The sequence below is a fragment of the Neopelma chrysocephalum genome, unplaced genomic scaffold, assembly GCF_003984885.1.
Source record: "Neopelma chrysocephalum unplaced genomic scaffold, ASM398488v2 Primary Assembly neopelma1_63, whole genome shotgun sequence".
NCBI lineage: Eukaryota > Metazoa > Chordata > Aves > Passeriformes > Pipridae > Neopelma > Neopelma chrysocephalum.
This window is the reverse complement of record NW_020897720.1, coordinates 1,516,670-1,540,007: the sequence shown is the minus strand read 5'-3', so window position 1 is coordinate 1,540,007 and position 23,338 is coordinate 1,516,670. Positions and strand designations below refer to the sequence as shown.

Genomic DNA, 23,338 nt, shown 5'->3' with positions numbered 1-23,338 from the left:
TTAACTTTGAGGTGACAGGAGAAGCTTTATATCAGTTCATACAGTGAAAACCTGTTCCAGAAAAGGTCTTTAAGTGAACAAGTAACTATCAGTAATAAGCAAATTATCTGCTCAGATACCGAGTTCTGGCTAATACTGGATTTACATTACAACGACTGTAATCTAAATCTAATATGCTGCTTCTCTGTTAGAGTCAGCTTGCACTGTCAAAGCCTTTGCTTCTCTTTCCGTGGTATGTGCTGCAGCTTTAACAGCCGACGTGTAAAGTTTGTGGTACATGGAGAGCACAACGTGGTGTTATTTCAGCCCTCGGAGAAGGATCCTCCCCAAAAGCCAATGACTGCACTGAACAAGCCTGCCAAACGCCCGTCTCTCCTCCCTCTTACATACAGAACACCTTTCAAACCGCTTTTTGTCTAGGGCAACGGTCAGATATCTCATAATATTGTTCCCCACGAACCTGTTACCCATCCGCTGCTCGGCATCAGGCAGCCCCGGGCAGGTCAGTGGCTGCAGAGCACACATCGGACGCACTCGGAATGCTGCTGAAGCCCATCTGTTCCACGCAGCAGCGAGCACGGCAATATCTCTGCTCCTCAGGAGCGGCAGCGGAGAACTCGTCTATTGTGCTTTAATTAGCAATAACCCCAGCCCGGAGGGAAGTGCGAGGTTTGGCTTTGCCACCTGCACCAGGGGGCCGAGGTGGGAGCCCCCAGACTCACCCAGCACTGCAGCACGGGGAGAGCCACCCCCCCAGCGCCCCGGCACCGCGCACCAAGTCAACTCACAGGATCTCCAGGTCGCGCAGGGCTCGGAAGGCTCCATCTTCGATGCAGCTGATCTGGTTGTTGTCCAGTTGCCTGCAGGAAGGAAGGGAGAGGAGGATGAAGGCTGGTAACGGGCAGAGCTGTTTCAGAGCGCCAGGTTGGGGCTTCCCCGTCACCGAGGTGTCCCTCCACCCCCTCGCAGCGCCTGCTCAGCTGCCACGCTGCTGCTGGGGCTCTGCTCGCGGCTGTCTGACAGCGCTGCACGATGCCGCACACTGAAGCCTGTCAGGTCTCAGTAAATATTAATTGCGCCTTTTTTTTTTTTCTCCTTCTTTTCTTTTTTTTTTTTTTTTTAAGGCAGAAGGGAGTAATTTCATTACATTAGGGCATCCAATCCATTATGAGCTTTTACCGTCATGTCACTGAAACAATTTCATTAAGCTAAAGGCCTGTAAATCATTGGAGGTCACTGTGCTGCCCTCCGTGACCTCCCAGAATGCCGTTTTTTCTTTTACTGGAAGTTGGAGTCCTCTGTCCTGACAGTACTAAATCTCCAGGCTTTATCTACCCAAGAGCTGTGAGAGTGCATAGGGAATATACCAATTCCAAATTAGACTCAACTAATCTAATTTTATAGTCTTTTTATTATTCTAAGCACCAAATGTCTGTGGTGGTTTGATGCCTCTCTGCATTGTTACTGGTCCCATCTGGTAGCCCGTTCTATTGAAAGATTTCTGACTAAATACAGATCCTGTCTAACTGCATCAGGGAGAGCAACCCAGTGACAAAAAGCATTATACACATGTACACTTAAACCACTATTTTGCTTCAAAATGTGTAATTTAATATTTGGATGGCAGAGTTCTCTCATTTGTCTCCCTGTATGCGCATGATTTAAATGTATTTTGCAATACATGTGGACACAGCAGTGCAGCTACATCTGTCTCTTTTGCTTAAAAAAATTAAAGTTGGAATTTAAAATTCAGTGATTACATTTTCTGACATCTGATCCCTTAAATTTTACACTTAAAGAAATACAATTACATATCTAGCCACATCTAAGTAAAATATCTGCATTTCATGAAAAAACAGAGGCAAGCTCCTGACTTTATACAATATTGTCCTTTGCACAGCATAAACTTTAGATCTAGTGAAGCAGAGATCTATTGTATTGTGCATGTAAAATATTATGAGCAAAGATTCAAAGATTGCGTTGCTGTGCCTGTTTTCTATTAAATATATATGGAGATATAGCAAATATATTACACCCATGTATAATATAGTTGTATAGTTTGACCAACTTCTTTCCATTTATTTGCTGTATCTAATTTTTGATCTACATAGAGATTTGTCATCAACAGAGCACAGACAGAGTAAATGCAATCTTTATGAATTCCTTTAAAGACTGAGTTTGATCTACTAACACTGAACATCTTGAGTATGTATATATTTGACACCTATGGGAAACTCACCCTTTGTGCTGTAGTGTGGTGTCAATGAACAGCCTGTTTTTTATGATTTAAAGCACAGGAAAACCCATAGACACTCTAAGGTCTACTAAAAAGCTTAGGAAGCATAAAGCCTAACTAGGGTTTCTCATAGCTCTTGTAACTTTGGAGAACTTTGTGAATTTGGCAAAACTCCAGCAATGTCTCCTATACCGACAGACAGCGGGACAAACAATCATCCAAAAGGGATTTCTCTGTAAGAGTTCATGCAGAGTATATATGCATGTGTAAGTAAATATGTATACATATATATTTATGTTCTCTCTGTTTCTCTGACCACCTAAGAAAGATGCTAAAACCTCTATATTTTTGAATGCCAGGACGGCCGTCACCTGCTGAATAGCTTCTTCTGATATTCCTGTTTAATTGTGTGGGTTGTCAAAAATTTGTGGCTCAAACAGAAAGGATGGTGCATTTTCAAGAGGAATAAACTCCAAATGAGTTGAATATATCACTGTTATATTTATATATAATGATTTATATTTATATTTAATGTTTATATTTATATTTAACTGTTTGACTAAGTATTTTACACTTAGCTTTACTAAGCATAAAGTTGGCACATGCTAGCATGATGAAGAGAGAGAGCTCAACTTGAGAATCACCTCTCCCTCTCCTACGGGAAGCACTGTATACTGTGTATTTTTATTTGAGTTATAATATTGATTTTTCTGTCAAATACACCAAAATAAGCAAATAAACCCAGTGTGCTAGTCACAAAGCCTTCTGATTAAAGGGCTTCCTATGTGGGTATTGGGTTTTTTTAAAAAAACACTACTCTCATAGATTGATTTTTGCTGAAGAAGCGTAATGATCATCTTAATCATATTTCCAGAGGTCCAGTCACGCTGGTGCTAACAACCAGGTTTAGTCTGTGTGATCGATGCACAGGACACAGCAAGGGAAACCTCCAGATGCTCAGAAGACACACACTTAGCAGGATGGTCAGTAAATAGGGAAAATATTCATCAGTGAGGCACCCTGGTTCTGTGGCCCATGAACTAAGTCTGCAGAGTCTCTGGGAGAGATGCACACATTTCGTGTTCCTCTGTCCCAGAGCTCATGTCTCCTGATATCTATCACACCAACATTTTCACATCTGCCTTTAATGCAAAGCATGAGAATTTCTTCTCCAAAGGAATAGAACTGTTAGTTGCCTTAAAATCAGGCCATGGCTTGTTTTAAGACCCTCCACCTCCCTATTTATTTCTCCATGTGTAAAGATGGAAATTCTATTTCTGTGCATCTGTACAACACCCTGGTGAGTGGTTCAGTCGAGACTAGAGATTTGAGAGTTTAAAATCTAAACACTTTCTTCTTTCCAAGACAATGTGTTAAGTTTAAAGATTTGGGAAAGCTTTAGGTAAAGTCTTACAGAAAGGCAAAGACAGCATATACTTTTACACCCATGAAGACAAAATAAAATCCCTCTGATGTGGGTAGGCTGTATGAGGGGCAGAACAGGCATGCCTAACATTTGTTGAGAGGAACATCTTACCTGAATAAAACTAACCATATGCAGAGAAAGTAAAAATTCAACTTAAATTAAAAAAAAAAAAAGGTAAAAAAGCCAATATTTCAGAACAGGTGGCACAGACATTTCCCTGAGGAACAGGTGACACCGCTCCCACTTCTCCATCGCTGCCTCCTGAAAGGAGCACTCACACACACAGAGCACAAGGCAGCTACCTGAGACACAGGTCAGCTGCTCCAGGCTTACAGGGAAACTTAAAAAATGGTCTTGGCCAGCAGAAGCCTTGATTCAGATTTTAAATGCCACCTCTAGTTGTCAGCTCTCATAGCCGTTCCAGAAAAACTTTTCCTGAAGATTACAAACAGGATGTTACATACACAGAGGTGCAATGTATTGGTGACTAAGGGTCAGAAGACAAAAACTCAGATTTAAGGCAATTTTGAAATGGACAAAATCACTTTTCATACTTCCATTTACTCCTGCCTTTTGAAGGAATAAAGCCTTTACTGCCTTTTGAAGGAATAGAGCTGTAAGCTCAGATTTTATCTAAAACTACTAAGTGATTCAACTGCCTCTGAAGAAAACAGTGTTCTCTTGCTGAAAAAGTGAGCCACTGCATTTAAAAGAGGCTGAAGGATGAATGAAACCACAGTCACTGAGCTGTGTGAAACAGCTGGGCAGTGGCACATTATAAGAGATACAAGCCAAGGCATAAACAAATAAACACCACCAAACTTCGAACTTCCAAGTTTTGCTAAGTGACACAGATAACTAACTTTAATTTGGGTGAAAGTGTTTGGGTTAAATGCCAAATCTCTCACGGATTACACACAAAGAACTGGACTTGGTGATGTGTCCAGGACAGGTCCTTGCTCCAACGTCAATGAGCTGAGATCCCAGCCTGGGAAACCCAGCAGCTCCCTGTGATTGAATTATCATCCCTGACCTCACCTAAGAGGCTCCAGGGATCCCAGATCTCCATGACAGGCAATTAGCAACCAGACAATGCGAATAGATAACAAAGAGCAATACCAGAAGACCTCAGAGAAGGGAGCAAAGCACTCAAGCAAGGAAAATATTGAATGGGCAAATGGGATTTAGGTGGAGTGTGACACAGACAAATGCTTATAAATGATGCAAGAATTTATGAAACCATTCAGAGGAAAAAGCATCTTTCACAGGGCAGAGCTATAATACATAAAGTCACACATATTATGATCTGCCTCTAAGCAGGGCTCAATACCTACAGTCGGTTCTTATTAAAAAGCAGGAAAATTATGTGACTAAATTGTATGCAACTGATTGATCACTGTCAAACTTAAAACTGATGTTTCTTTAAAAAACCAAAACAACTTGGATACAAATCACCTTTCTAAGAAATGACGAATGTGTCCTAATGGATTTATGTCATGGGAGAGCCTATGGCTTGGCCAAGACACCACTTTAAATGTCTAAAACATTTCCCTGACAGAGTATAACTCCAGCTTATCCATCCAGACTTGTGCATTACCTACCCAACACAAGAGTTACATTTACAATAATATTCATAAGGAATAGGGGTTTACAATGTTAATATTCTTTTGCCATTTGAAATAATCCTTCAAATACTGAGCCCTGAAGGTTTTGCTCACAACAATAAGGAATATTTAATTTTCAAATGCATTTGAGAGACAAAAATCCCCAGCAACAAAGCTGATATAATTGTTATCGTGATACTAGCTTTAAGATTTTTTTAAAAAAAATAAAACTATTCTAAAATATTAAATAATTCAAGTTGTGCGAGGTGAAATTTTCCAAAACTGAAATAATCTCATCTTTTATTAACATTAAAAATCAGTTAGTGTTTAAAACCCTACATTTATATTAGTAGCAAGGTTTCCTCACAGTACACCAACCAACCTGTGCCTATATAAGAGCTTTCAGTATTTTTCTCCAGTTAGCCACACTCACATTCATGAAGAACAGGCCCTTCAAGCACCAACATTTCACAATAATGAACTATATAAGCAGCGTTTTGTGATTTATTCAGTGAGGGATTTTTTTTTCCATTTTGAAACACTATCAAGGCCACTACAGAGCTCAAGTGCTAATCTGTTGTTTAATTATACTGTGACAGTAGTTAAATTACTATAACCTCTTTCTATATATTGCCCAAAATCTAGTTAAATATTGAAATAAAAGCCTGCATTAACAAGTGTCATAATAAATACTGTTCAGGTTTCTTTGCTTCTCACATTTCACATGTTTAGCATAAAAAAGCAGTGGTTTAACAGCTGCATCTTTAAGAAGGTTCTGCAGTTACAGACACAAAATTACTGTTATAGATGATATCTACTGTTGTAGATCTGAGTTTAGGCAAGAGCCATTACCTCATTAATAAAAGACTTATATTTTTAACCAGAAATATCCATATTAAAGGTACTGTATCTCTAAAGTATTTAAAGGAATTGTCAACAGCCATTTCACAGGAAGGCAAATTCACTGCAACTTATTATAGAATCATTAGAAAAAGAATTAATTTTGTTAATTATATCTCCAAAATAACCCCTGCTTGGACAACATTTTTCCCAAACCTTTTCCATTTCATTTCTAATACAGACTGCTGGGTCTCTGCCATCCCTTTCCTGTAAAGTTTACCCTATAATACTTAAGTTCTTCAATAACCTGTAAGAATTAGATACACTCTATAACATTTAATGTCCTAACATAACTTTAAGAATATTAAAATCTCAAAGGATAGTGACACCAACACATCTATGTAAAATTTCTCACATACCAATCTAAAGTCCTTATCCTCAAATTAATTGATAAGGAAGTCCCAATAAATGGGAAAAGATGGTTCTTTTAAGTAGTATTAAATTCAATTACACTAAAATAATATGAAGTTCTTTCAAAGTGGCTTTTAATGCATTTTTTCACATTTAATTTTTACTTTTTATTGATGCTTCATTAAAACCATTCTATAAGAGCTTGCTTATATTAGAAAATTGAAAAAATTGATACAGCTGCTGTGATCAAGCTGCAATCTCTCCCTCTGAGATTTTTTACATGTGTTCCAAAATTCCTTTTATTTTGTCTCCCAAAGATGTGGTTTTGCCAAAAGCCATGGTTGAAGCTTTTGTGCAGAAACAGCTCATCTGCCTGAAATAATTGGGCACAGTCACATTCTTCAGTTTTCACACCCGACCTCTGCTGCCAGGTTGTTAAATTCAAAGAGGGAGGGATTTCTGACTTGAAGGGGAAGAGTTGCTTATAAATAATTATTCTGCAGACTATTCAAAAAGTATTAAATATTTACTCTGAGTATTTGTATTACATAAACTCACAAATCAAAATGCCGCTGTCAAAAACCAGCCATCAGATCAGCTTAAAGCAAAACCTGAGTGGCAAATGAACATGGAGACTACTCCTGCCACTTCCCACAAGGACAAATACACATAAACCCAAGATTCCCTTTCAATATCAGGTGCTTCAGAACAATTTTTTTTTTCTTTTTTTAACTCTCTCTGGTTGCTGATGTAACAAATAGTGCATACCAAGCACAGAAATGGCTGTCTCCATAGCAATTGGGGCAGGTTTTGTGGTTTCCTTAGTTACTCTTGACTGATAACCATCTGTTGTTCTCCTCTGCCATAGCCCCAAAGGGGAAAAGGGGAAGAAATGAGGAAGATAAAATGGGTGTTCGAGAATACCAAAGTTATTTACTATGGTGGTTTTTACACTTTTAGAAGGTTTGCACTTCCTTAAATTCTTACTTATTGTTATTTTCAGTTCACGAGTATCAAATACCAAATGTAAAGAAAAGTTCTAGCTCCAAAATGTTATTAATCAGTTACCTTATTAATAGGAAATCATAACAGGGAATCAGACTAGGAATATTAATAGGGATTCATATCATTTGGAATGTTAGGACGAAACTGGAAAATGTGAAACCAAGACACTTATATAGAAAAAAAATCAGATATTTAATCTAAAATCAGTAGAAATTTTTAATGTACAAAGAGGGGTGGAGAAGGTGCAGGTGGTTACACCCACCCATCCCAGTTGGAATGGGATCACTAAGGAAGTGGTACCTTCCAGCCCTGACCTGCAGTGATGCCTGACCTCTGTTTACACGTTTGTGGCTGTTGTTTCTATCAAACCTCGAGCTTCTTCCTCCCCTCCTGGGAGGGGGAAGGAAGACACAGGTAGAGTGAATCCACAGGGCCCGGGCTGCTGTGCCTTGAGGACACCAGTGACCCTCACCCCAGTGCTCTGTGAGCAAGGCCAGCGTTTACACAGGCTCAAGGACCATCATGGCATCACTTATGTGGAACTAACAGCACATAAGCCGTGCTCATTCTTGAAGGCAAAACAAATAAGCCCCCCCAGGCGAGCTGTTCCAGCCGATCAACGCGGCGGCATCAACCAGGATTTGAGTTTTCTTCTCGAAAATGATTCCGTGCGTATGTTCCGTGCTGCAACAAATTCATTACACAACCAAAACCTAAAAAAAGGAAGACACAGAATGCTTCATCTCTTCCTGTTAAGAAGTGTATCAGCTGCCAATTGTCAGAGACAGACAACATTCATTTGGAGCTACCAGTATTTCTAAGATGGGCTCGCAGGGGCGCAAGAAACTCTGCAGCGATGCAAGGCAGGGTTAGTGCCCTTCTGGTTCTGCACACAACACAGGAGAGGAGATGTTCTGCACATGGGTGACATTCCTGCTGTTCTGAGGGCACCACTGCAGGGCTTCCCTGGGAATGCCCATGTGCCCAGCTCTGCCCAGGGCTGTGCAGAGCTCACCAGGAGCCCCCAGGTTGGTTATTCAACAGGGTTGCTTAGCAAAAGGTGTATTAATTTTGGTGTTTTACTGTTTACACATTTTTATTATTAATAATTTTTTAAAAATCAGGTTTGAGAGGAAATTTACAGCTCTCCTGCCTTTTAGAGGCTTCGACTTGATCAGTAAACCTGAGAATGACCTGAGGAGCAGAGGCTGTGGTGGAGAATGAATGGAAACCCTGGCAGGACAGGGAAGGTGAACATGCCAGAACCTGGACTCCAGCAATGCCTGTTTTACACAGTTAGGGAGATGACAGAGCAAAAAGAAATCTGGACATTTGATCTCCAGACATCTGTCCCCTCTGAAACCCCATAGTACATTAGATTAATTCTATCACCCACAGTCATACAATGCCTTGAGATATGTATTTTCTAGCCCTTAAGACACAAATTAGGAGGAAATAATACCAAACCAGCAAATGCTGTGAGTAAAGTCATGGCAGAGTGTCAGCCTTGCTGCATGGCTGGTAAATTTGGGCAAACCAGTAGCTTTTTGTATTTTGGTGACTTTTTTTTGTTAACTATAAAATTAATATTAAAATTTTGTGGATGAATATAAGCTTGCACTTATAAATGGTAGTTTTTTAGTATAACACACCAATAAATTTTCAACTGGATCCTGGTTTATCAGATTGTTTAAAACAAAAATAAACAAAAAATGGGCAGTTAAAGCTAGAGAAGGAAGCACAGTTCTGAATATCTCACTGCCCCATTTTGGGGATTTTATTTTTTTTAGTAGGGTTCTATTCAGCTCCTCAACATTTAAGAGATGCTAAAATAACAACTATATCCCACAGCCACCAGAGCATAGTTAATGAACACTACATATTTCAAGATGCTGCATTAGTTTTAGATAACTCTGGTAGGGGTTTCCAGTACTGATCATGCTTAACACAGGTTCAGAAGCTTTTCTAAGGGGTTTCAAAGCAGGCCATTCCATCTTTAACACAGCTGTAGGCTCTGATTTTAGGAGAGGAAGTGCCACTCCAGATGATTAAAGGTGAGGGGTGTAAGAGCTGTGCTTGCAGGTTTTTTTGTTTGTTTCCTCCCTCTTCTCCAATACTGATCAGGCAACAGCAGCTCGCTTTTGAGACATGGAATTTATCTCATTCTATGGTTTCTGCTGTAAAACTGGTCACCAAAAAATAACAAAAAAAGTAAAAATAGTGGTTTAATTACTTTAAGACAAGGAGTCATTTGGCTTAGTTACAGCTTTGTGTTATTCACTGGGGACCTGTCTGGGTATTATCAGAGGTTTTGTTTTTAACATACAAATGCTTCTAAATGACATGCAGCTCCAAATTCTGACTCCTCATCCTGTTTGGCTGCTTTGCATGTACACGATTTCTCAGGCCAGCTGAGAAAGAGCAGCAGACTCAAGTACATCATATAACCACATAACATCATATATAACATCATATAATCACATATAACATCATATAACCACACTCCTGTGCCTTTTCCCTCTTACTGACAGAAAACAAGGCTGGCAACAGATACTTAAAACACTTGAAATTTGTTTTCCAGTCGTTGCTTCAATGCATATGCAATGCCCTGACCCCTGATTTTAAGTCTTTCTATCTGTCATTTCTTAGCATCACATCTCATTTTGCAAGCCAGATGTGTGGCTGACTTGTAATCAATCCTAGATAAGCATATGGGTGAGTTTAGATGAGTTGGTGCTAAGGGTGGGAGAGAGACATTCGAATTCAGCCTGAACCTTCTGAGCTTTTAAGGCATTTACATCAAACTTCATTCTCACTGCTCAAGGCAATGAATTCAAATTCCCCATCCAAAGTCCCACTGGAATTACTTCTTATAGTCTGACTCTATACCTCATTGCCACAAATTTGCTTGTTCTCCTACACGATTTCAAACAAATAAGTTACCATAATGTATGCTTTGGATTTCTGCATTATCCGCTTCTGCTACAAAAACCTCACTGAAAGGGTGAGTTCTTGCTGTGCACTTCATATACTTATCTATATTTGTACAAAGTTCATAAAAATAATACTCTGCACTTCTTTGGGCACTCACTGTGGTTATATATTTAACTTAGGTAGTTACGTATACATACACTTATATATAAGTAAGGAAATAACACTCCCATTAGACTAAGACTACTGGAAAAAGGTTCAAATGAGTAAAATCTGCTATTTTGCTATGGTTACTCATTTTTGTGTGCATTCAGAGTCTCATGCAAGAGTCCTGGGCAGGCCAGCCTACAGCTGACTCCTCATTATCACCATGATCAGAGCCCACCTATAGACATGAAGTGTTTGTTGGGCAATTACATGTGAACTTGAAGACCTATCCTTCCTCCCTCAGTAGTTGCCCATATCCAAATAAATCATCCTGTGGCATATTTCTAAAGAAGATGTCCCACTAGTTATGCCTCTGTGACCCCCTTCCCAAATCTACACCGGGTCTAGAACACTTCCAAAACTCACCTATGCTGTCAATGAAACACCTGCACACAACAAATGAAAGCCCAAAGCACTTAAGAACCAACCAGAACAAGAAGGGTTTGGAAAGAATAACTAGTTTCTAGACAGAAAAAGAAAAGAACCTTTAAGAAAAGCCAATCAAAAGAAAACCCAGAAAAGATTTTAAGAACCAGAAATAAATCAATTACCTGATAGATTAAATGGGAACTAAAAATAATGTTCTTAGTTATCTGGGCACCTAGGAATTGCATCCATTTTTAAATACTTTGCTATGGAATTAACAGCAAACTGGATTGCAGCTGACAAAAAAAGAAAAAGCCATTTTGCTTTAGTGTTTTCCAGCCAGCCAAACTCACGTCATCTGTGAAGCGTTTGTCACCCAGGGTAAGGAGAGCAAATCCATCCTGCAGATTTATGTTTACAAGCATTTTGGAACAAATGTTCCCACTTGAACGCCCATATGAACCATAAGCACCCAATATGTTTGGATCACTACATTCAGTTTTTGTTAGCAGATCTTCAACTTTCTGAACAATGTTTCACCAAATCAATGTGGCACCACCACATATCCTTCAAGAACAGGACATGGAGCATATGTCACAACTCTTGTGCATATTCACCAGGGAGTTTCTAACCACCTACATGAAAGCATAGACCTATTTTTTTAATTCGTAAAAGCAAATGGCATCCATCTATTTTTGCCATTTATGTGATGGCTGTTGCATTTGAGTCCCTCACCCTTTAATATATTTATTCCTCCACCCCACAGATGCTCAGCTGTCAGCAGTGTCATGAGGAACTGAACGTGTCCCTTCCAGTTCCACTAACCTACATAATTTCCAATTTAAAATATGCTTCCCTGGCCTTGGGACACGTAAATACCAATCTAAAGCACAGAACAGGGAGAGTTTATACCAAAAGTGCTGAACATCACTCACTGCAATAGTTACTGATTGTCACAAAGTACATTTATAAAGATATAGGTAAAACACGTATAACAGCACTAGGGTTTTATTGAACTGCAGTGCCTGAAAGTAAAAACATCATCAGAACCCTACTGATACCTGATATCCTCACAAAACCATAATTCTTGGGGAGAACTGAAAATCAGGCTAACAGGTGGAGAAGCCTGTTTTTCAGCTTTCCCTCTGGATCACTAATCACTTGGAGACATTAACTGCTGGACAAGGAATAACATCACTCTGGATCTGAAGCTTCACAGTTCAGAAATCCAAGTACCAAGAGACAACCATAATCTCCAAGACAACAGACATTGCAAAAACAGGATGATAGGTCACCTCCAAAGGGATTTATTCCATCTTGCAGGAGACTTGAGTAACTTAGAAGTCTGTACTTATCTGTAAATGCAGGACTTGTAATGAACAGAAGTGGGAAAGAATCATTCCATTAAAAACCAGTAAAAACAGAATCATGAAATAACTGCATGCCCAATTTAAAAACAAAAATATAGATATAGGTAGAAGATGGCTTACTATTAGAAATATGGTTCGTATTATTAAGTAATTTGTGCATCTTACATCTGACATTAACAGGAAATGCTGCAGAGGCAGGTTTATATACAGAATTTCTTAGAAGTTACAGGCTTCAATATTTTTCTCAGCAAATTGCTATTTCTTTTTACATTTTTTAAGGAAATAATTTCAAAAGGAAATATTTTAACATCAACCTTCAGGTCATCTTAGACATTGTGATTTCTTAAATACAAATGTTTATATATCTGAACTGTTAATTCACATTACTTACTTACATCGATTCATTTGCTTACTGGCCACTGAATAATGATTCTACAAGACTTACAAAATTGAAGCCATTAACAAAGAAACTTAAAAATTAACTCAATCCATATGACCTTGAAATTTCCTTGCTAGGTGGCATACTTTTATTAGCATTTTTTTCTTGACATTAGTCCATAAAAACACCCATAGCAGAGAAAGCTGATTCCTCTGCCAGGATTGCCATGACAAAAAGGCAATCATGTGCAAGAAAACTTGTCCTCCCTGGTAGGATTGGGCAGCAAGTTTGGATCACAAGAGCACACCAGTTACCTTACCTGACCCTTTACACCAAACCTCAACCATCTATTCCCCGCTGAGATGTGACAGCGTTGAAATAAAACGGCCAGAGAAAAGCCCTGCCCTGAAGTTTTCTCCCTGGCAACCAAAGCAACAATTTCTTTTTAAGTAGGTAAAGAGGATACCTGCACAACTGGCTTCCCAGGACATTTCTCCCATCCTTCTCAGGCTGAGAGAGCTGTTTATTGCCCAACTTACTGCAAAAGGTTTGCTGCTCCCCCACCCGCCTGAACATTAACCCTTAATTACGCTTTCAGCTGCTCCTCATCAAGGCAGAGCACCACGTCTTTGAAACGCAACGAGAGCTCAAGGCAGAGAGCTAAAATCGGAGCAAAAAAATCCATCCCCACCAACAAACCCCCGCTGAAACACTTCAGGTGATTGTGAGTGGCCCCCCCTTCCCCACTCAGTGAATCACTCCAGGCAAACCACTTGACCTCCTGGCAGCATCTTCCCTGTAAGACGGGGTTTAAAAGCAGGACCTAATCAATAGCTGTTGCTGCTTGCGACCCGAGTTTAAGCATATAAATGAAATACAAAATAAAGCGGGTTCAAGGGTGAAACTCGCAAACAGGGGCTACTGAGGGGTCACAAAAGAAAGTAGAAGGAAGAAATAAAAAGGGGAAAAAAAAATCAATCTCATTTCTAAAGCTAATTTTCACACCAAAAAGCGCCATTTCCCACCCCACATCATGACAAGCAATTTTTAATATGCATGGAAGAGCCTTGTTTCGCTGCCCTGAGAAGCAGGCTGGGTGCTCCTATGTTGGGCACCTGGAAAAGCAGCAAGCAAGAACTGCTTATAGGGATCTTAATGCAAATCATTTGCCTTAAGATTTCTTGTTCCCCACACCACAGTTTTATACAGCCCATTAGCTTCTCTCTTTAAATTCTAGGGTTTGGGGGGGTTGGTTTTGTTGTTGTTTTTTGCGTTTTGTTGTTTTTTTTTTTTAAAGCATCATTCTATATTCCAGTATTAACATATTATGACTGCCTTATAAACAACTAAACTGAGGAAGATTGACAGGATATTGATGCAGACCTTACATACAGAAATTATTTTGATCATTCAAAAAGCCTTATGTTCCTTCAAAAGAACAACGCAGAAATCCTCACTTTCCCCAGTAAAACAGGAGAAAGGAAGAAGAATTCTAAGTGTGAAAATGCACCTCAGACAAGCTGTGTACAGATATTTCACAGTGTTACTGTACTACTGCTCAATGAGTTGGAAAAATAACTCCAAAAAGACCTTTAAAAAAAAAGCAACACCAAACCACAAAAGACTGGAGCAGAGGTTACTTCCCCATGAAGATGGAATTCTCCCATTTCTTTCTCTGACATTTATGGGACTACTAAAGGGTAAACAAAAGCAAAATTAGATCCCACAGGCTTTTGGTAGGGGAAAAAAAATGTGAAGGAAAATGATATTCCATAGCAGAAATCAGTTGTACAAATGAGACCATCATCTCACAGCCCTTTTCTACTGCTGCTCTCACACTCTCCCTGGGTCATCTGGTCTTAAACAAAAGGGATTTTATTCTTGCCTACCTCAAAGCTATTATACTAAAGCCATTCTCAAATTTGCACCTAGATAATCAACTTTTCACTATTTCTATTAATCTCATAACATATATTTGAGTGCCTGAGAATCCCTCTGTGCTTCACTCAGACTTAGATCCTTATTTTATATCGGAAGAAAACGTTGCAGATCCAAGCACAAACATTGGGGTCTTTTTAAAAATAAAATTAGGATCTTCCACAGGATCTTCTTAATATCCATGTAGGATTTACATGATCTGAGCTTCCTCTGAGGAAACTTTCAAATGATGCAGCGATGTAGCTGTTTAAAAGGACTGTATAACATCCCTTGCTGTACAAACACAGTGAGCATATGTTCATCTAAAACCACCTTGTGATACAAAGACTGTAAAACACAACTATCCCATTACAGTTTAATTCTTTTTTTTCCCCTCCAAAAATGTTTTCCTTTCAAGGCATAACAATTTTGAATGGAACTGAAGTGCAGGTGGCTCCATTCTCCTACAGCCACTTCATCTCACGGAGCCACCCAACTGCAGGGTAGCGAAGCCATGGAACAGCCTGAATCACTGAATGGGAAACATAATCGTTCCCTTCTGGGCTCTAAATGTGGCAAGAAACTACACAGGCTTCGTCATTATTGTTGTTTTAAATACCCAGCTCTGCTCTCACACAGAAAGCTGCAGCTGAGTTGAGGGATGGGGTCAAGAAGGGTGGGACCTCCATCTCGTTTCATGGTTGAGGAAGAGTGCTACAGGAAATCTAGTCTCCCAATCAATTCCTGAAATTAATTTTTGAGCCCAGTTCATTGCCTTCTGGGAAAACAAGGATCCATTTACTTACCTGTTTCGCAGTAATGTTTTCATCGCTTTTATAAATGAAGTTGGATTAAAAATAATAATTGTATTCCCCAGAAAAAGTGATGCAGTAAATTAAGAACTGAGGAGGTTTTATTCATAAAATCACAGAATGGTTTGGGTTGGAATGGACCTTACAGATCATCCAGTTCCAACCCTCTGCCATGGGCAGGGGCACTCTAAAAGCTACAGCAAATCCAGGCACACTGTTGCCTATTTACAAAATGAAACATCAAAACTTAATCCCAGTGAAATGGTAAAACAACTGAGGACCCCAGAAAGCCAGTGTCCCTGCCTTGAAAGCCGAAAAGCATCTTGGCTCTTCAAAACAATTTCTGAGCAGCAGGTCATCTCCAGTGGGCACAGAACGGGTCCTGCCAGACCAGTCTCATGGCAAAACGTGGCACTGCCAGGGATGGACCCGGCACTGCCCATCCCTGACCTGCCAAAAGACCCTTTTTCTCTCTAACAGACATGGGTTGCACTGACCAAAAAGCCAAAAAGAAACACGGGGGAGAGAAAGAAAGGGAAAAAAAAAAAAAAAGACAACTCAAGCTATGGTTTTAACTTTGTCCAGCTGGGAAGGTCAAGAGGAGAAGGCAAACTTTGTTCTGCTGGTGGACAGTATTTACAACCCCCCTTTAGCCATGGAGTCTGCACTAAAATGATATTGCTGTGCTGTTTTGGCTAGAGACTGCACACACTGACCTCTCCGTGCCCAGCACAGCACCAGAATAATTCCATACAAAAGGTTTGCATTAAATGTAATGAAGCAAATGACAAAATCAATAAACCTGGAATGGTGAGGCTATCATAAAAATGATGTAAATTCAGAGTTCACAGTGGTTATGAAGCTATTTAGATTCATAATTAAAACCAGTACTGTCTCTTTTTTTTCAGAATAAAAGTTCCTCTTGACAATCAGAGATGAATGCTGCAGGAAATCTTCAGCAAATGTATTCAGAATTAAGGTATGGCACAAAGACAGCATAAATTACACAAAGATAAACTGTAGGCATAGGTTAGCCTAAACACGTACGTAATAAAGAAAATTCGATTTCCATACTTTTTCAACTGATGTCTCATCCCATTTTAATCAAGTTTTATATCAAAAAGACAGTAAGAATACCACATAGCCTGTTTTTAAATCAAGGTACTTTCTGGAGTTTGTTTCTGTCAAAGAGACTCTTGTAAGACTATTAAAACAGAAAGGGGCCAAATCTGCTATTCATTACTGGCCCTACAAAAGCAGTGCTGCAGCCTGGGTGCTGCACCAAAATGTAGCTGTGCTTTATTAGGGTAAAAGAATAATGAGCCTAGAAAGCACAGAGCAGAGCCCTGAGAACTAAGTAAGCAGATAAACAATCTCTGGAAACAGCAACAGTCACCCTGACTTTTTGTAGCAGATTTCAAACCCCAGATAAAGGATCCCATTCAAGCTTAGGGGTGAGGTTTTCTTATACCAAGCTCTGGACCTGGAGCTTGTGGTCTCATTTAAAAATTTCCACCAATGTTACGTTTAAGCAAGTGAATTATGTACAACTTAAATCTCCGGACTCCCAGATTTTACCTTTTTTTCACCTAATCAAACAGAAAATTTAAAAGTGACCACCAAGCCTGGGGCCCTCACACCCAAATACTGAACTTTTTCAGTCTCCTGTGCCAGGTTCACGTGTGTTCCTGTGTTCCTGACGGGACACAGCACATCCATGTCCCTCTTCCAAAGCCCCACAGATAACCAGCCTACAGAGCTGCATTGCTCATGGCTGCAGGAGAAGCCCTCTTAGGCAGGAGAAGGCAATAAATTATGCAAAATATAAAGCACAGGGAAGATCACAACAGAACTTGAAGTAGATGGAAAGGATGACTTGGGTCTATGTGGTGCACTTCATCTTTCTTGTCATCAGCATTAGGATTTTACTATATAACAATTAAAGTACAGCCTTTAAAGAATGTTTGAAATACGTCTCCAGAAAAGGAAAAAAATAATTGGTATTAATGCTTGTCTTATGCCTACAATAAATATTTAGCAATCTATGGTTTGCCCAAAAATTGATATTGAAACCAATATATACAGAATATAGAAACTGGGGAAATCAATATTATGTATAACCGTATTATGGAGGTAGAAAGCTCTGATTAGCATCAGAAAGATGAAAATTTAAAAAATATTAAATGCCACCAAACGTACATCCTCCACTACAACACAGTGCTGGCTTATGTACTTCTATTTTATAGGTAGAACACACTTAAGAGGTATTTCAGCTTTTATTTATCTGACATTTTACTCAGGGGAAAGCAAACTTTACAGTGAGGAAATCTGTTTCTCGGGAGTGATGGTTCAGCTTTTAATAAGTTGCCGGTGACAGATCCCTTGTGGCTACTTGAGCCCACAACTACAGGCATCCATGAAACAAATACTTCCTGAAATGCAAGTGGACAGGAGAACAGAGCAGACATCCACTCTACTTAATGCAGATGTTTTCATTTAAAAAAAAAAAAAAAGAAAAAAAAGAAAATAAAAAGAGTGGTGCATTTTCAATCTGTGCAATCAATCTCAAGAGAAGCACAAGTCGTAGTTTAGCACATTCAACAGATTTAAGATCATTTTGTGCTGGTTAGTCCACCTTGTGTTTTATTTATTAGAAAGGGACATGGGAAAGGGAATTAAAAAAAACCAAAAAGTGTTTAAAAAATGCAAGTGTAGTCTAATCACACTACCAAATGCAACGTAAGTTTAAGTACTTCACGAAATGGTTTTGGGGTTTTCCAGTATTACTCCTGTGTGCTGCAGAACTTGCAGGTTATTAGTCTGCACATGTCTGTCCCGTTGCTTCCTGATGCAGATGGGACCATCCGAGGTTGTTCAGGAGGAATGCAAGGAAGCAGCATTCCCAATGGCAGCTCTGCTCATAAAATACAGGAATATTGAGCAGGTTGGGACCAAACCCTGCAGCTGACCACATGAATCACAGGATCCTAGACTCTCATAATTTGGGTTGGAAGGGACTAAAGCTATTCTTGTTCCACCCCCTGCCATGGGCAGAGACACCTTCCACTATCCCGGGTTGCTCCAAGACCCATCCAACCTGGCCTTGAACACTTCCAGGGATGGGGCAGCCACAGCTTCTCTGGGCAACCTGTGCCAGGGCCTCACCACCCTCACAGGAAGAATTTCTTCCTAATATCCAATCAAAATCTGCTCTCTGTCAGTTTAAAGCCACTCCCCCCTGTCCTATCACCACATGCCCTTGTCAAATGTCCCCTGAAGAGCTGATATAACACTACTGCCAAGCATTTGCAAAAATGCACCATCAAGGCTGAAACTGGCTCACTCACGAGCAAGATCACTGCTGAACTGGCATCTCTCAGCATCAGTGCACAATGCAAAAATCCTACGAAACCTTCTTCCCACTGAGGTAATTTTGAATAATGCCTACTTCTTATGATGTTAAAAGAGATACATGCAGAAGTTTCAGTGTTGCAATGACACTTGAAATACACAGTATTTCAAGGCAGTTCTGATAAACTGGCAGAGAGCACAGTTATTCAGAAGGCACTGCCTCTGTGTATCATATTCTAGAAAAATGCAGAACTAGCTCCTTATTCAAGAGCCCTTGCTCACCCTCAGCCCTGCACAGGGATACCAGAGCAACCCTCCCTGAAAGCAGGCACACACCCCTGTGTCCAGGATGCTGTGCTCCCACACACTTTCAGGAAGTACAGACGGAACCTGCATCACCTCCCCAACACAGCACAGCACAGACAGAGAGAAAGAAGGCTCTGCAGATTCACTGGAGGCAGAGAGGACACTGAGATCAAAAGAATGCAGTTTCTGAATTAAATTTCAAGTTTTCATCTCTTTGTTCCTAACAGGCTTTCCCTTGGCTGTGGCTGCAGCAGTTATGACGTTCCTGATGGAAACAGGGCCAGCAGGAAGCACCTTCAGCTGGGACAAAGGAAAACACAAGTCGCCCCTACACCTTCTTGCCTGCCCAAAGCCAGGCTTAAGGCACAGTGTTTAGGTTTTCTGGCCTTATTCTCTGATTTTTACTATAAGATAGACAAGAGAAGTTATTTAGAAAGATGAGTGCAGGTAGATTTTAAAGGTTAGTGATTCAGAGCTGAATGAAGTAGAAAACAAACCCAAGGGATGATATACCACCAAGTGACCTCAGGCAGCAGAGCCAAGAGCAGCTCCCTGGGCAGAACAGGCAGCCAGGCAGGGCCTGCAAAGGTGGGCCACGAGTCTCAACTGAAAATGAAGCAGCCAGCTCTGTGTCTGGCCCTTCATGAGAGGGTGTAAAGAGATGAACATGATTGTCTCCCAAAATGTCCTCTGCTACCACTCAGGGTCTCTCTCTCTGCTTGGTTGGTTTTGCACATCTCACCTTAAGTGCATCGTGCACTGTGCAGGGAACATGCACGTGCATTCCAATCAATCATATCTTTTTAATGAGTTAATTGTGAAATATATGCTTTTTGCATTTGTTACAAGGGGTAGAACAGATGGCAAAAGCTCAAACTAATGTATTCATAAAATTAACTGACGCTGCAGGTGGTGTTTCTCCATAGAAGGTGGTAAGTGGGTAACGTGTTATTTTAATGTTATAATAATGCTGCATGACAATGAAATTTCTAGGAAAGCAAATGTGATGGCCACAGAGATCTCTCTTGAATTCATTATGGTCACTATCACAATGAAGACTAATTACAGGAGACAGAAAGGAATACACTGTTGGAATACATTGAGTGCAGCGTGAATTTATGGGTAAGGGGAAGGAAAGTTATTTACAAATTTTTACGGTTGAAGTAAAATGATCTTTTCACCCCCTAAAGAAAGCAAAGGGTTTGTCTCCAGTATTCAAAAGAGCTGTTTCCATACCTCTCACCTGTTTTGCCAGCTCTGAAAACACTTAAAAATACTGCTGAGATCAAAACAACCTGAAATCTCTTCCATAACAGAAATGTGTCCTTTCCTTTAATTTTCATTATTCATATTTAAAACATACTGTGCTTTTCATGCACACCATCAAATACAGACACCTATTGTTCAGCCCATTGAAAGATACATAAGCAAGTACACAAGCCAACATGTGATAATCAATTCTCCTCTAGGCATTTCTTTTCTTTTATTTGAATCCAACCACTGGCTTCAGCAGACTTATTCCAGATTTTACACCAAAGGAGTGGAAAATCTGGCCAACTGTTCATCTTCTTCCTTTTGTTTTATTTTACTGCAAACTGCAACAGTAACAGTGAATACTGTACACAAATGTCAAGCAACTAAGGCCAGGAATTTCAGAGGGCTCTGGATAATAGCTTCCCTAGAGAACCCAGACTAAAGAAGTTACTTTTTGTAGTGTAACATTTCATTAAGATCTACTGCATATTTATATATGCAGGGCAAATAACTCACAATCACTTGCTTTCTGCTGGTGAAACAGCTACACACAAATCAACCATTATTTTCTTGGATTTATTTGTTATTTTAATTTGACAGGTATGTTTAGTTATTTCTATGGCTGAATGGCAAAAATTACAAATATGCTCTGCAGTGCTGGTTGTGATGGATAAAAAAAAATATTCCACAGTAACGTTTCTATATTTTGTGTAGGTGAATGTCAAATAACTCTTGATGTAAAGAGCAAGTTCAGCTTTTTCCAAAACCTGAATGTGCAATCTAGATGTTTAATTTTTGTAAAAGTCACATGGATCGATGCTAATAGTAGATGCATGCAGAAAAAGTAAGAGTGCCTTCCAGGAAAAGCCATTTAACAAATAAGGAACTGAAACTAATAGGTACAACAATATTTTACGGTACTCAGAGAGCTCTGATTTTTCACACTGCATAGGTAATGTAACCACTAGGAAAATAAATGTGTACTGACTTGCAGAAGTGTTAAACGTTACATATGTGCTGATGCATTCCTGCATTTTTTTAAAAAAATAAATCTCAATGCTTCATTTCTTCCTCCAAAAGCACCTTTAGGGCTATCAAGAAGGATATTACCCACAATTTGCTAAGTGGCCCCAGGACGCCAGGAAAGCAGCTTGCAGGTCTAGTGATATGAGCTATTATCTCATGTGTGCCTGGGAAATATTTAGACAGAAATGCAATGAGCCTACATTATCATGACAGATGAACCTCTGAGCTTGTGGTATTCTGAATCCCAGGGCTGAAGTATCCTATAGCCAAAGCCTACAAGAGATAAAAGGCAGAAGCTGAGCAGGTACAGAACTGAGTTCTGGTGAATCAAGAACAAGAAATGGCAGCAAATCCTCACAGAGAAAGCAATGAGTGTGTCATTCCATGTGGCTCCAGTGGGGTTCAAACAGGGTGGTTGTTCAGCCAGGTTGGCTCCCCCTCTGCTCTGCTGCTCTGTCATTCTCCTCACATATCTGCACTGCATATTCCTCTTTCCTTTGCCATGAATCATTTCACTTCCTTGCCTGGGAGAGTTTGTAGACTCATAGAATGGTTTGGGTTGGAAGGGACTTAAAGCTCATCCAGTTTCACCCCCTGCCAAGGGCAGGGACACCTTCCACCAGCCCAGGTTGCTCCAAGCCCCGTCCAACCTGGCCTTGGACACTTCCAGGGATGGAGCAGCCACAGCTTCTCTGGGCAACCTGTGCCAGGGCCTCCCCACCCTCACAGGGAAGAATTCCTTCCTAATATCAAGCTCTGACTATTCCTATCCTGGCTGCCCTCACTAAGGTAGGCTGTGCAGGCTTATTCAACAGCACCTGCAGGAATGCCTCACCAGAGGAGCACTCACCTGAATGCCAAGATGTGATACAAGCAGGGGAAACGTGCAGAAATCCAAGAACCAGCTCCATATATTTTTATGATGAAAGGCCATGGCTGACAGTGCTGAGATAGCCCAAAGCTCGAGACCCAAACCCATATACTTTAATTCTTGAAATAAATGTGCTTACTTGGGGCTAGAATCCTGCAAGAAACATTTCCTGTCCTCTAAGTAATAAGGCACAGAAATTGAATACAGGTGCACTCTGCAGGCTGGCCCTCTCTTGCCCTTTCTTGTTCAGCTCTTAGGACCACTGAGCAGCATTTATGCATCTACTCTACAATATGTTCAAAGTGTCAGCTTTTGCCAAATTACCATATAAATTCACTACTGGTAATGGACATTATGTGCTCGTGACGCTTTCTAAAAGCTGTATAATTATTTCTGTATTTCAATTAGAAATGAACTTACTAATTTATTCTTTGTCTGCAGATTCTTCCTTTGGTTTTGTACTCAAACAGCAGAAAACACTTCATATAAAAATCATGCACAACAAAATTTCCCCCACTTGGGAGTTTGAAAACCTCCAGTCTCTGCTTTGGCTTCATTTTGTGCAAAAACAGTGGCTTTCCTGACATTTAAATGCTCTTCTTTAGCACAGCCCTTATCCAAGCCCATTTTCTTGGGCTCACTGCTCCACTAAAAGAATGACAAAAGGTAGAAAGCTTTTATCATTTAAAGAGAGAGACAAGGTGAAAACATTGAAACATTGCTTTTTATAATACTTTTTTTTTTCCCTATCATCTTAACATTTACTTTTTTAAATGACAAAAATCATATTGGCACCAAGCCAGTTCTGCAGCCCGGGTGCTCAGGGACATCACCAAAGACTCTCAATGTTTTGCACACACAGCAGCACCTCTGCCCTCAAACTCACCAAACACATTTTTTTGCACCAGAGCGTTCCAGCTGGACACAGCCTGTGACTTTGTGTCACTTATGACCACGTTGAGACAGGGTTTATTCTCACAGGGTTTCCAAATGGCACCCACTGTAATTTATATTGAGTCCTCAGGC

At 40.1% G+C, this 23,338-nt stretch overlaps 1 protein-coding gene across 2 annotated transcripts in view; it reads right to left on the bottom strand.

Moving 5' to 3' along the window:
- The window catches only part of SLIT3 (slit guidance ligand 3), a 479,718-nt gene that overhangs the window by 210,838 nt on the left and 245,542 nt on the right, over positions 1 to 23,338 (bottom strand). For both annotated transcript variants that reach the window (XM_027682483.1, XM_027682484.1), the window contains one exon: positions 789 to 860. In XM_027682483.1, coding sequence (XP_027538284.1) covers positions 789 to 860 — 72 coding nt within the window. The remainder of the gene's footprint in view (positions 1 to 788; positions 861 to 23,338) is intronic.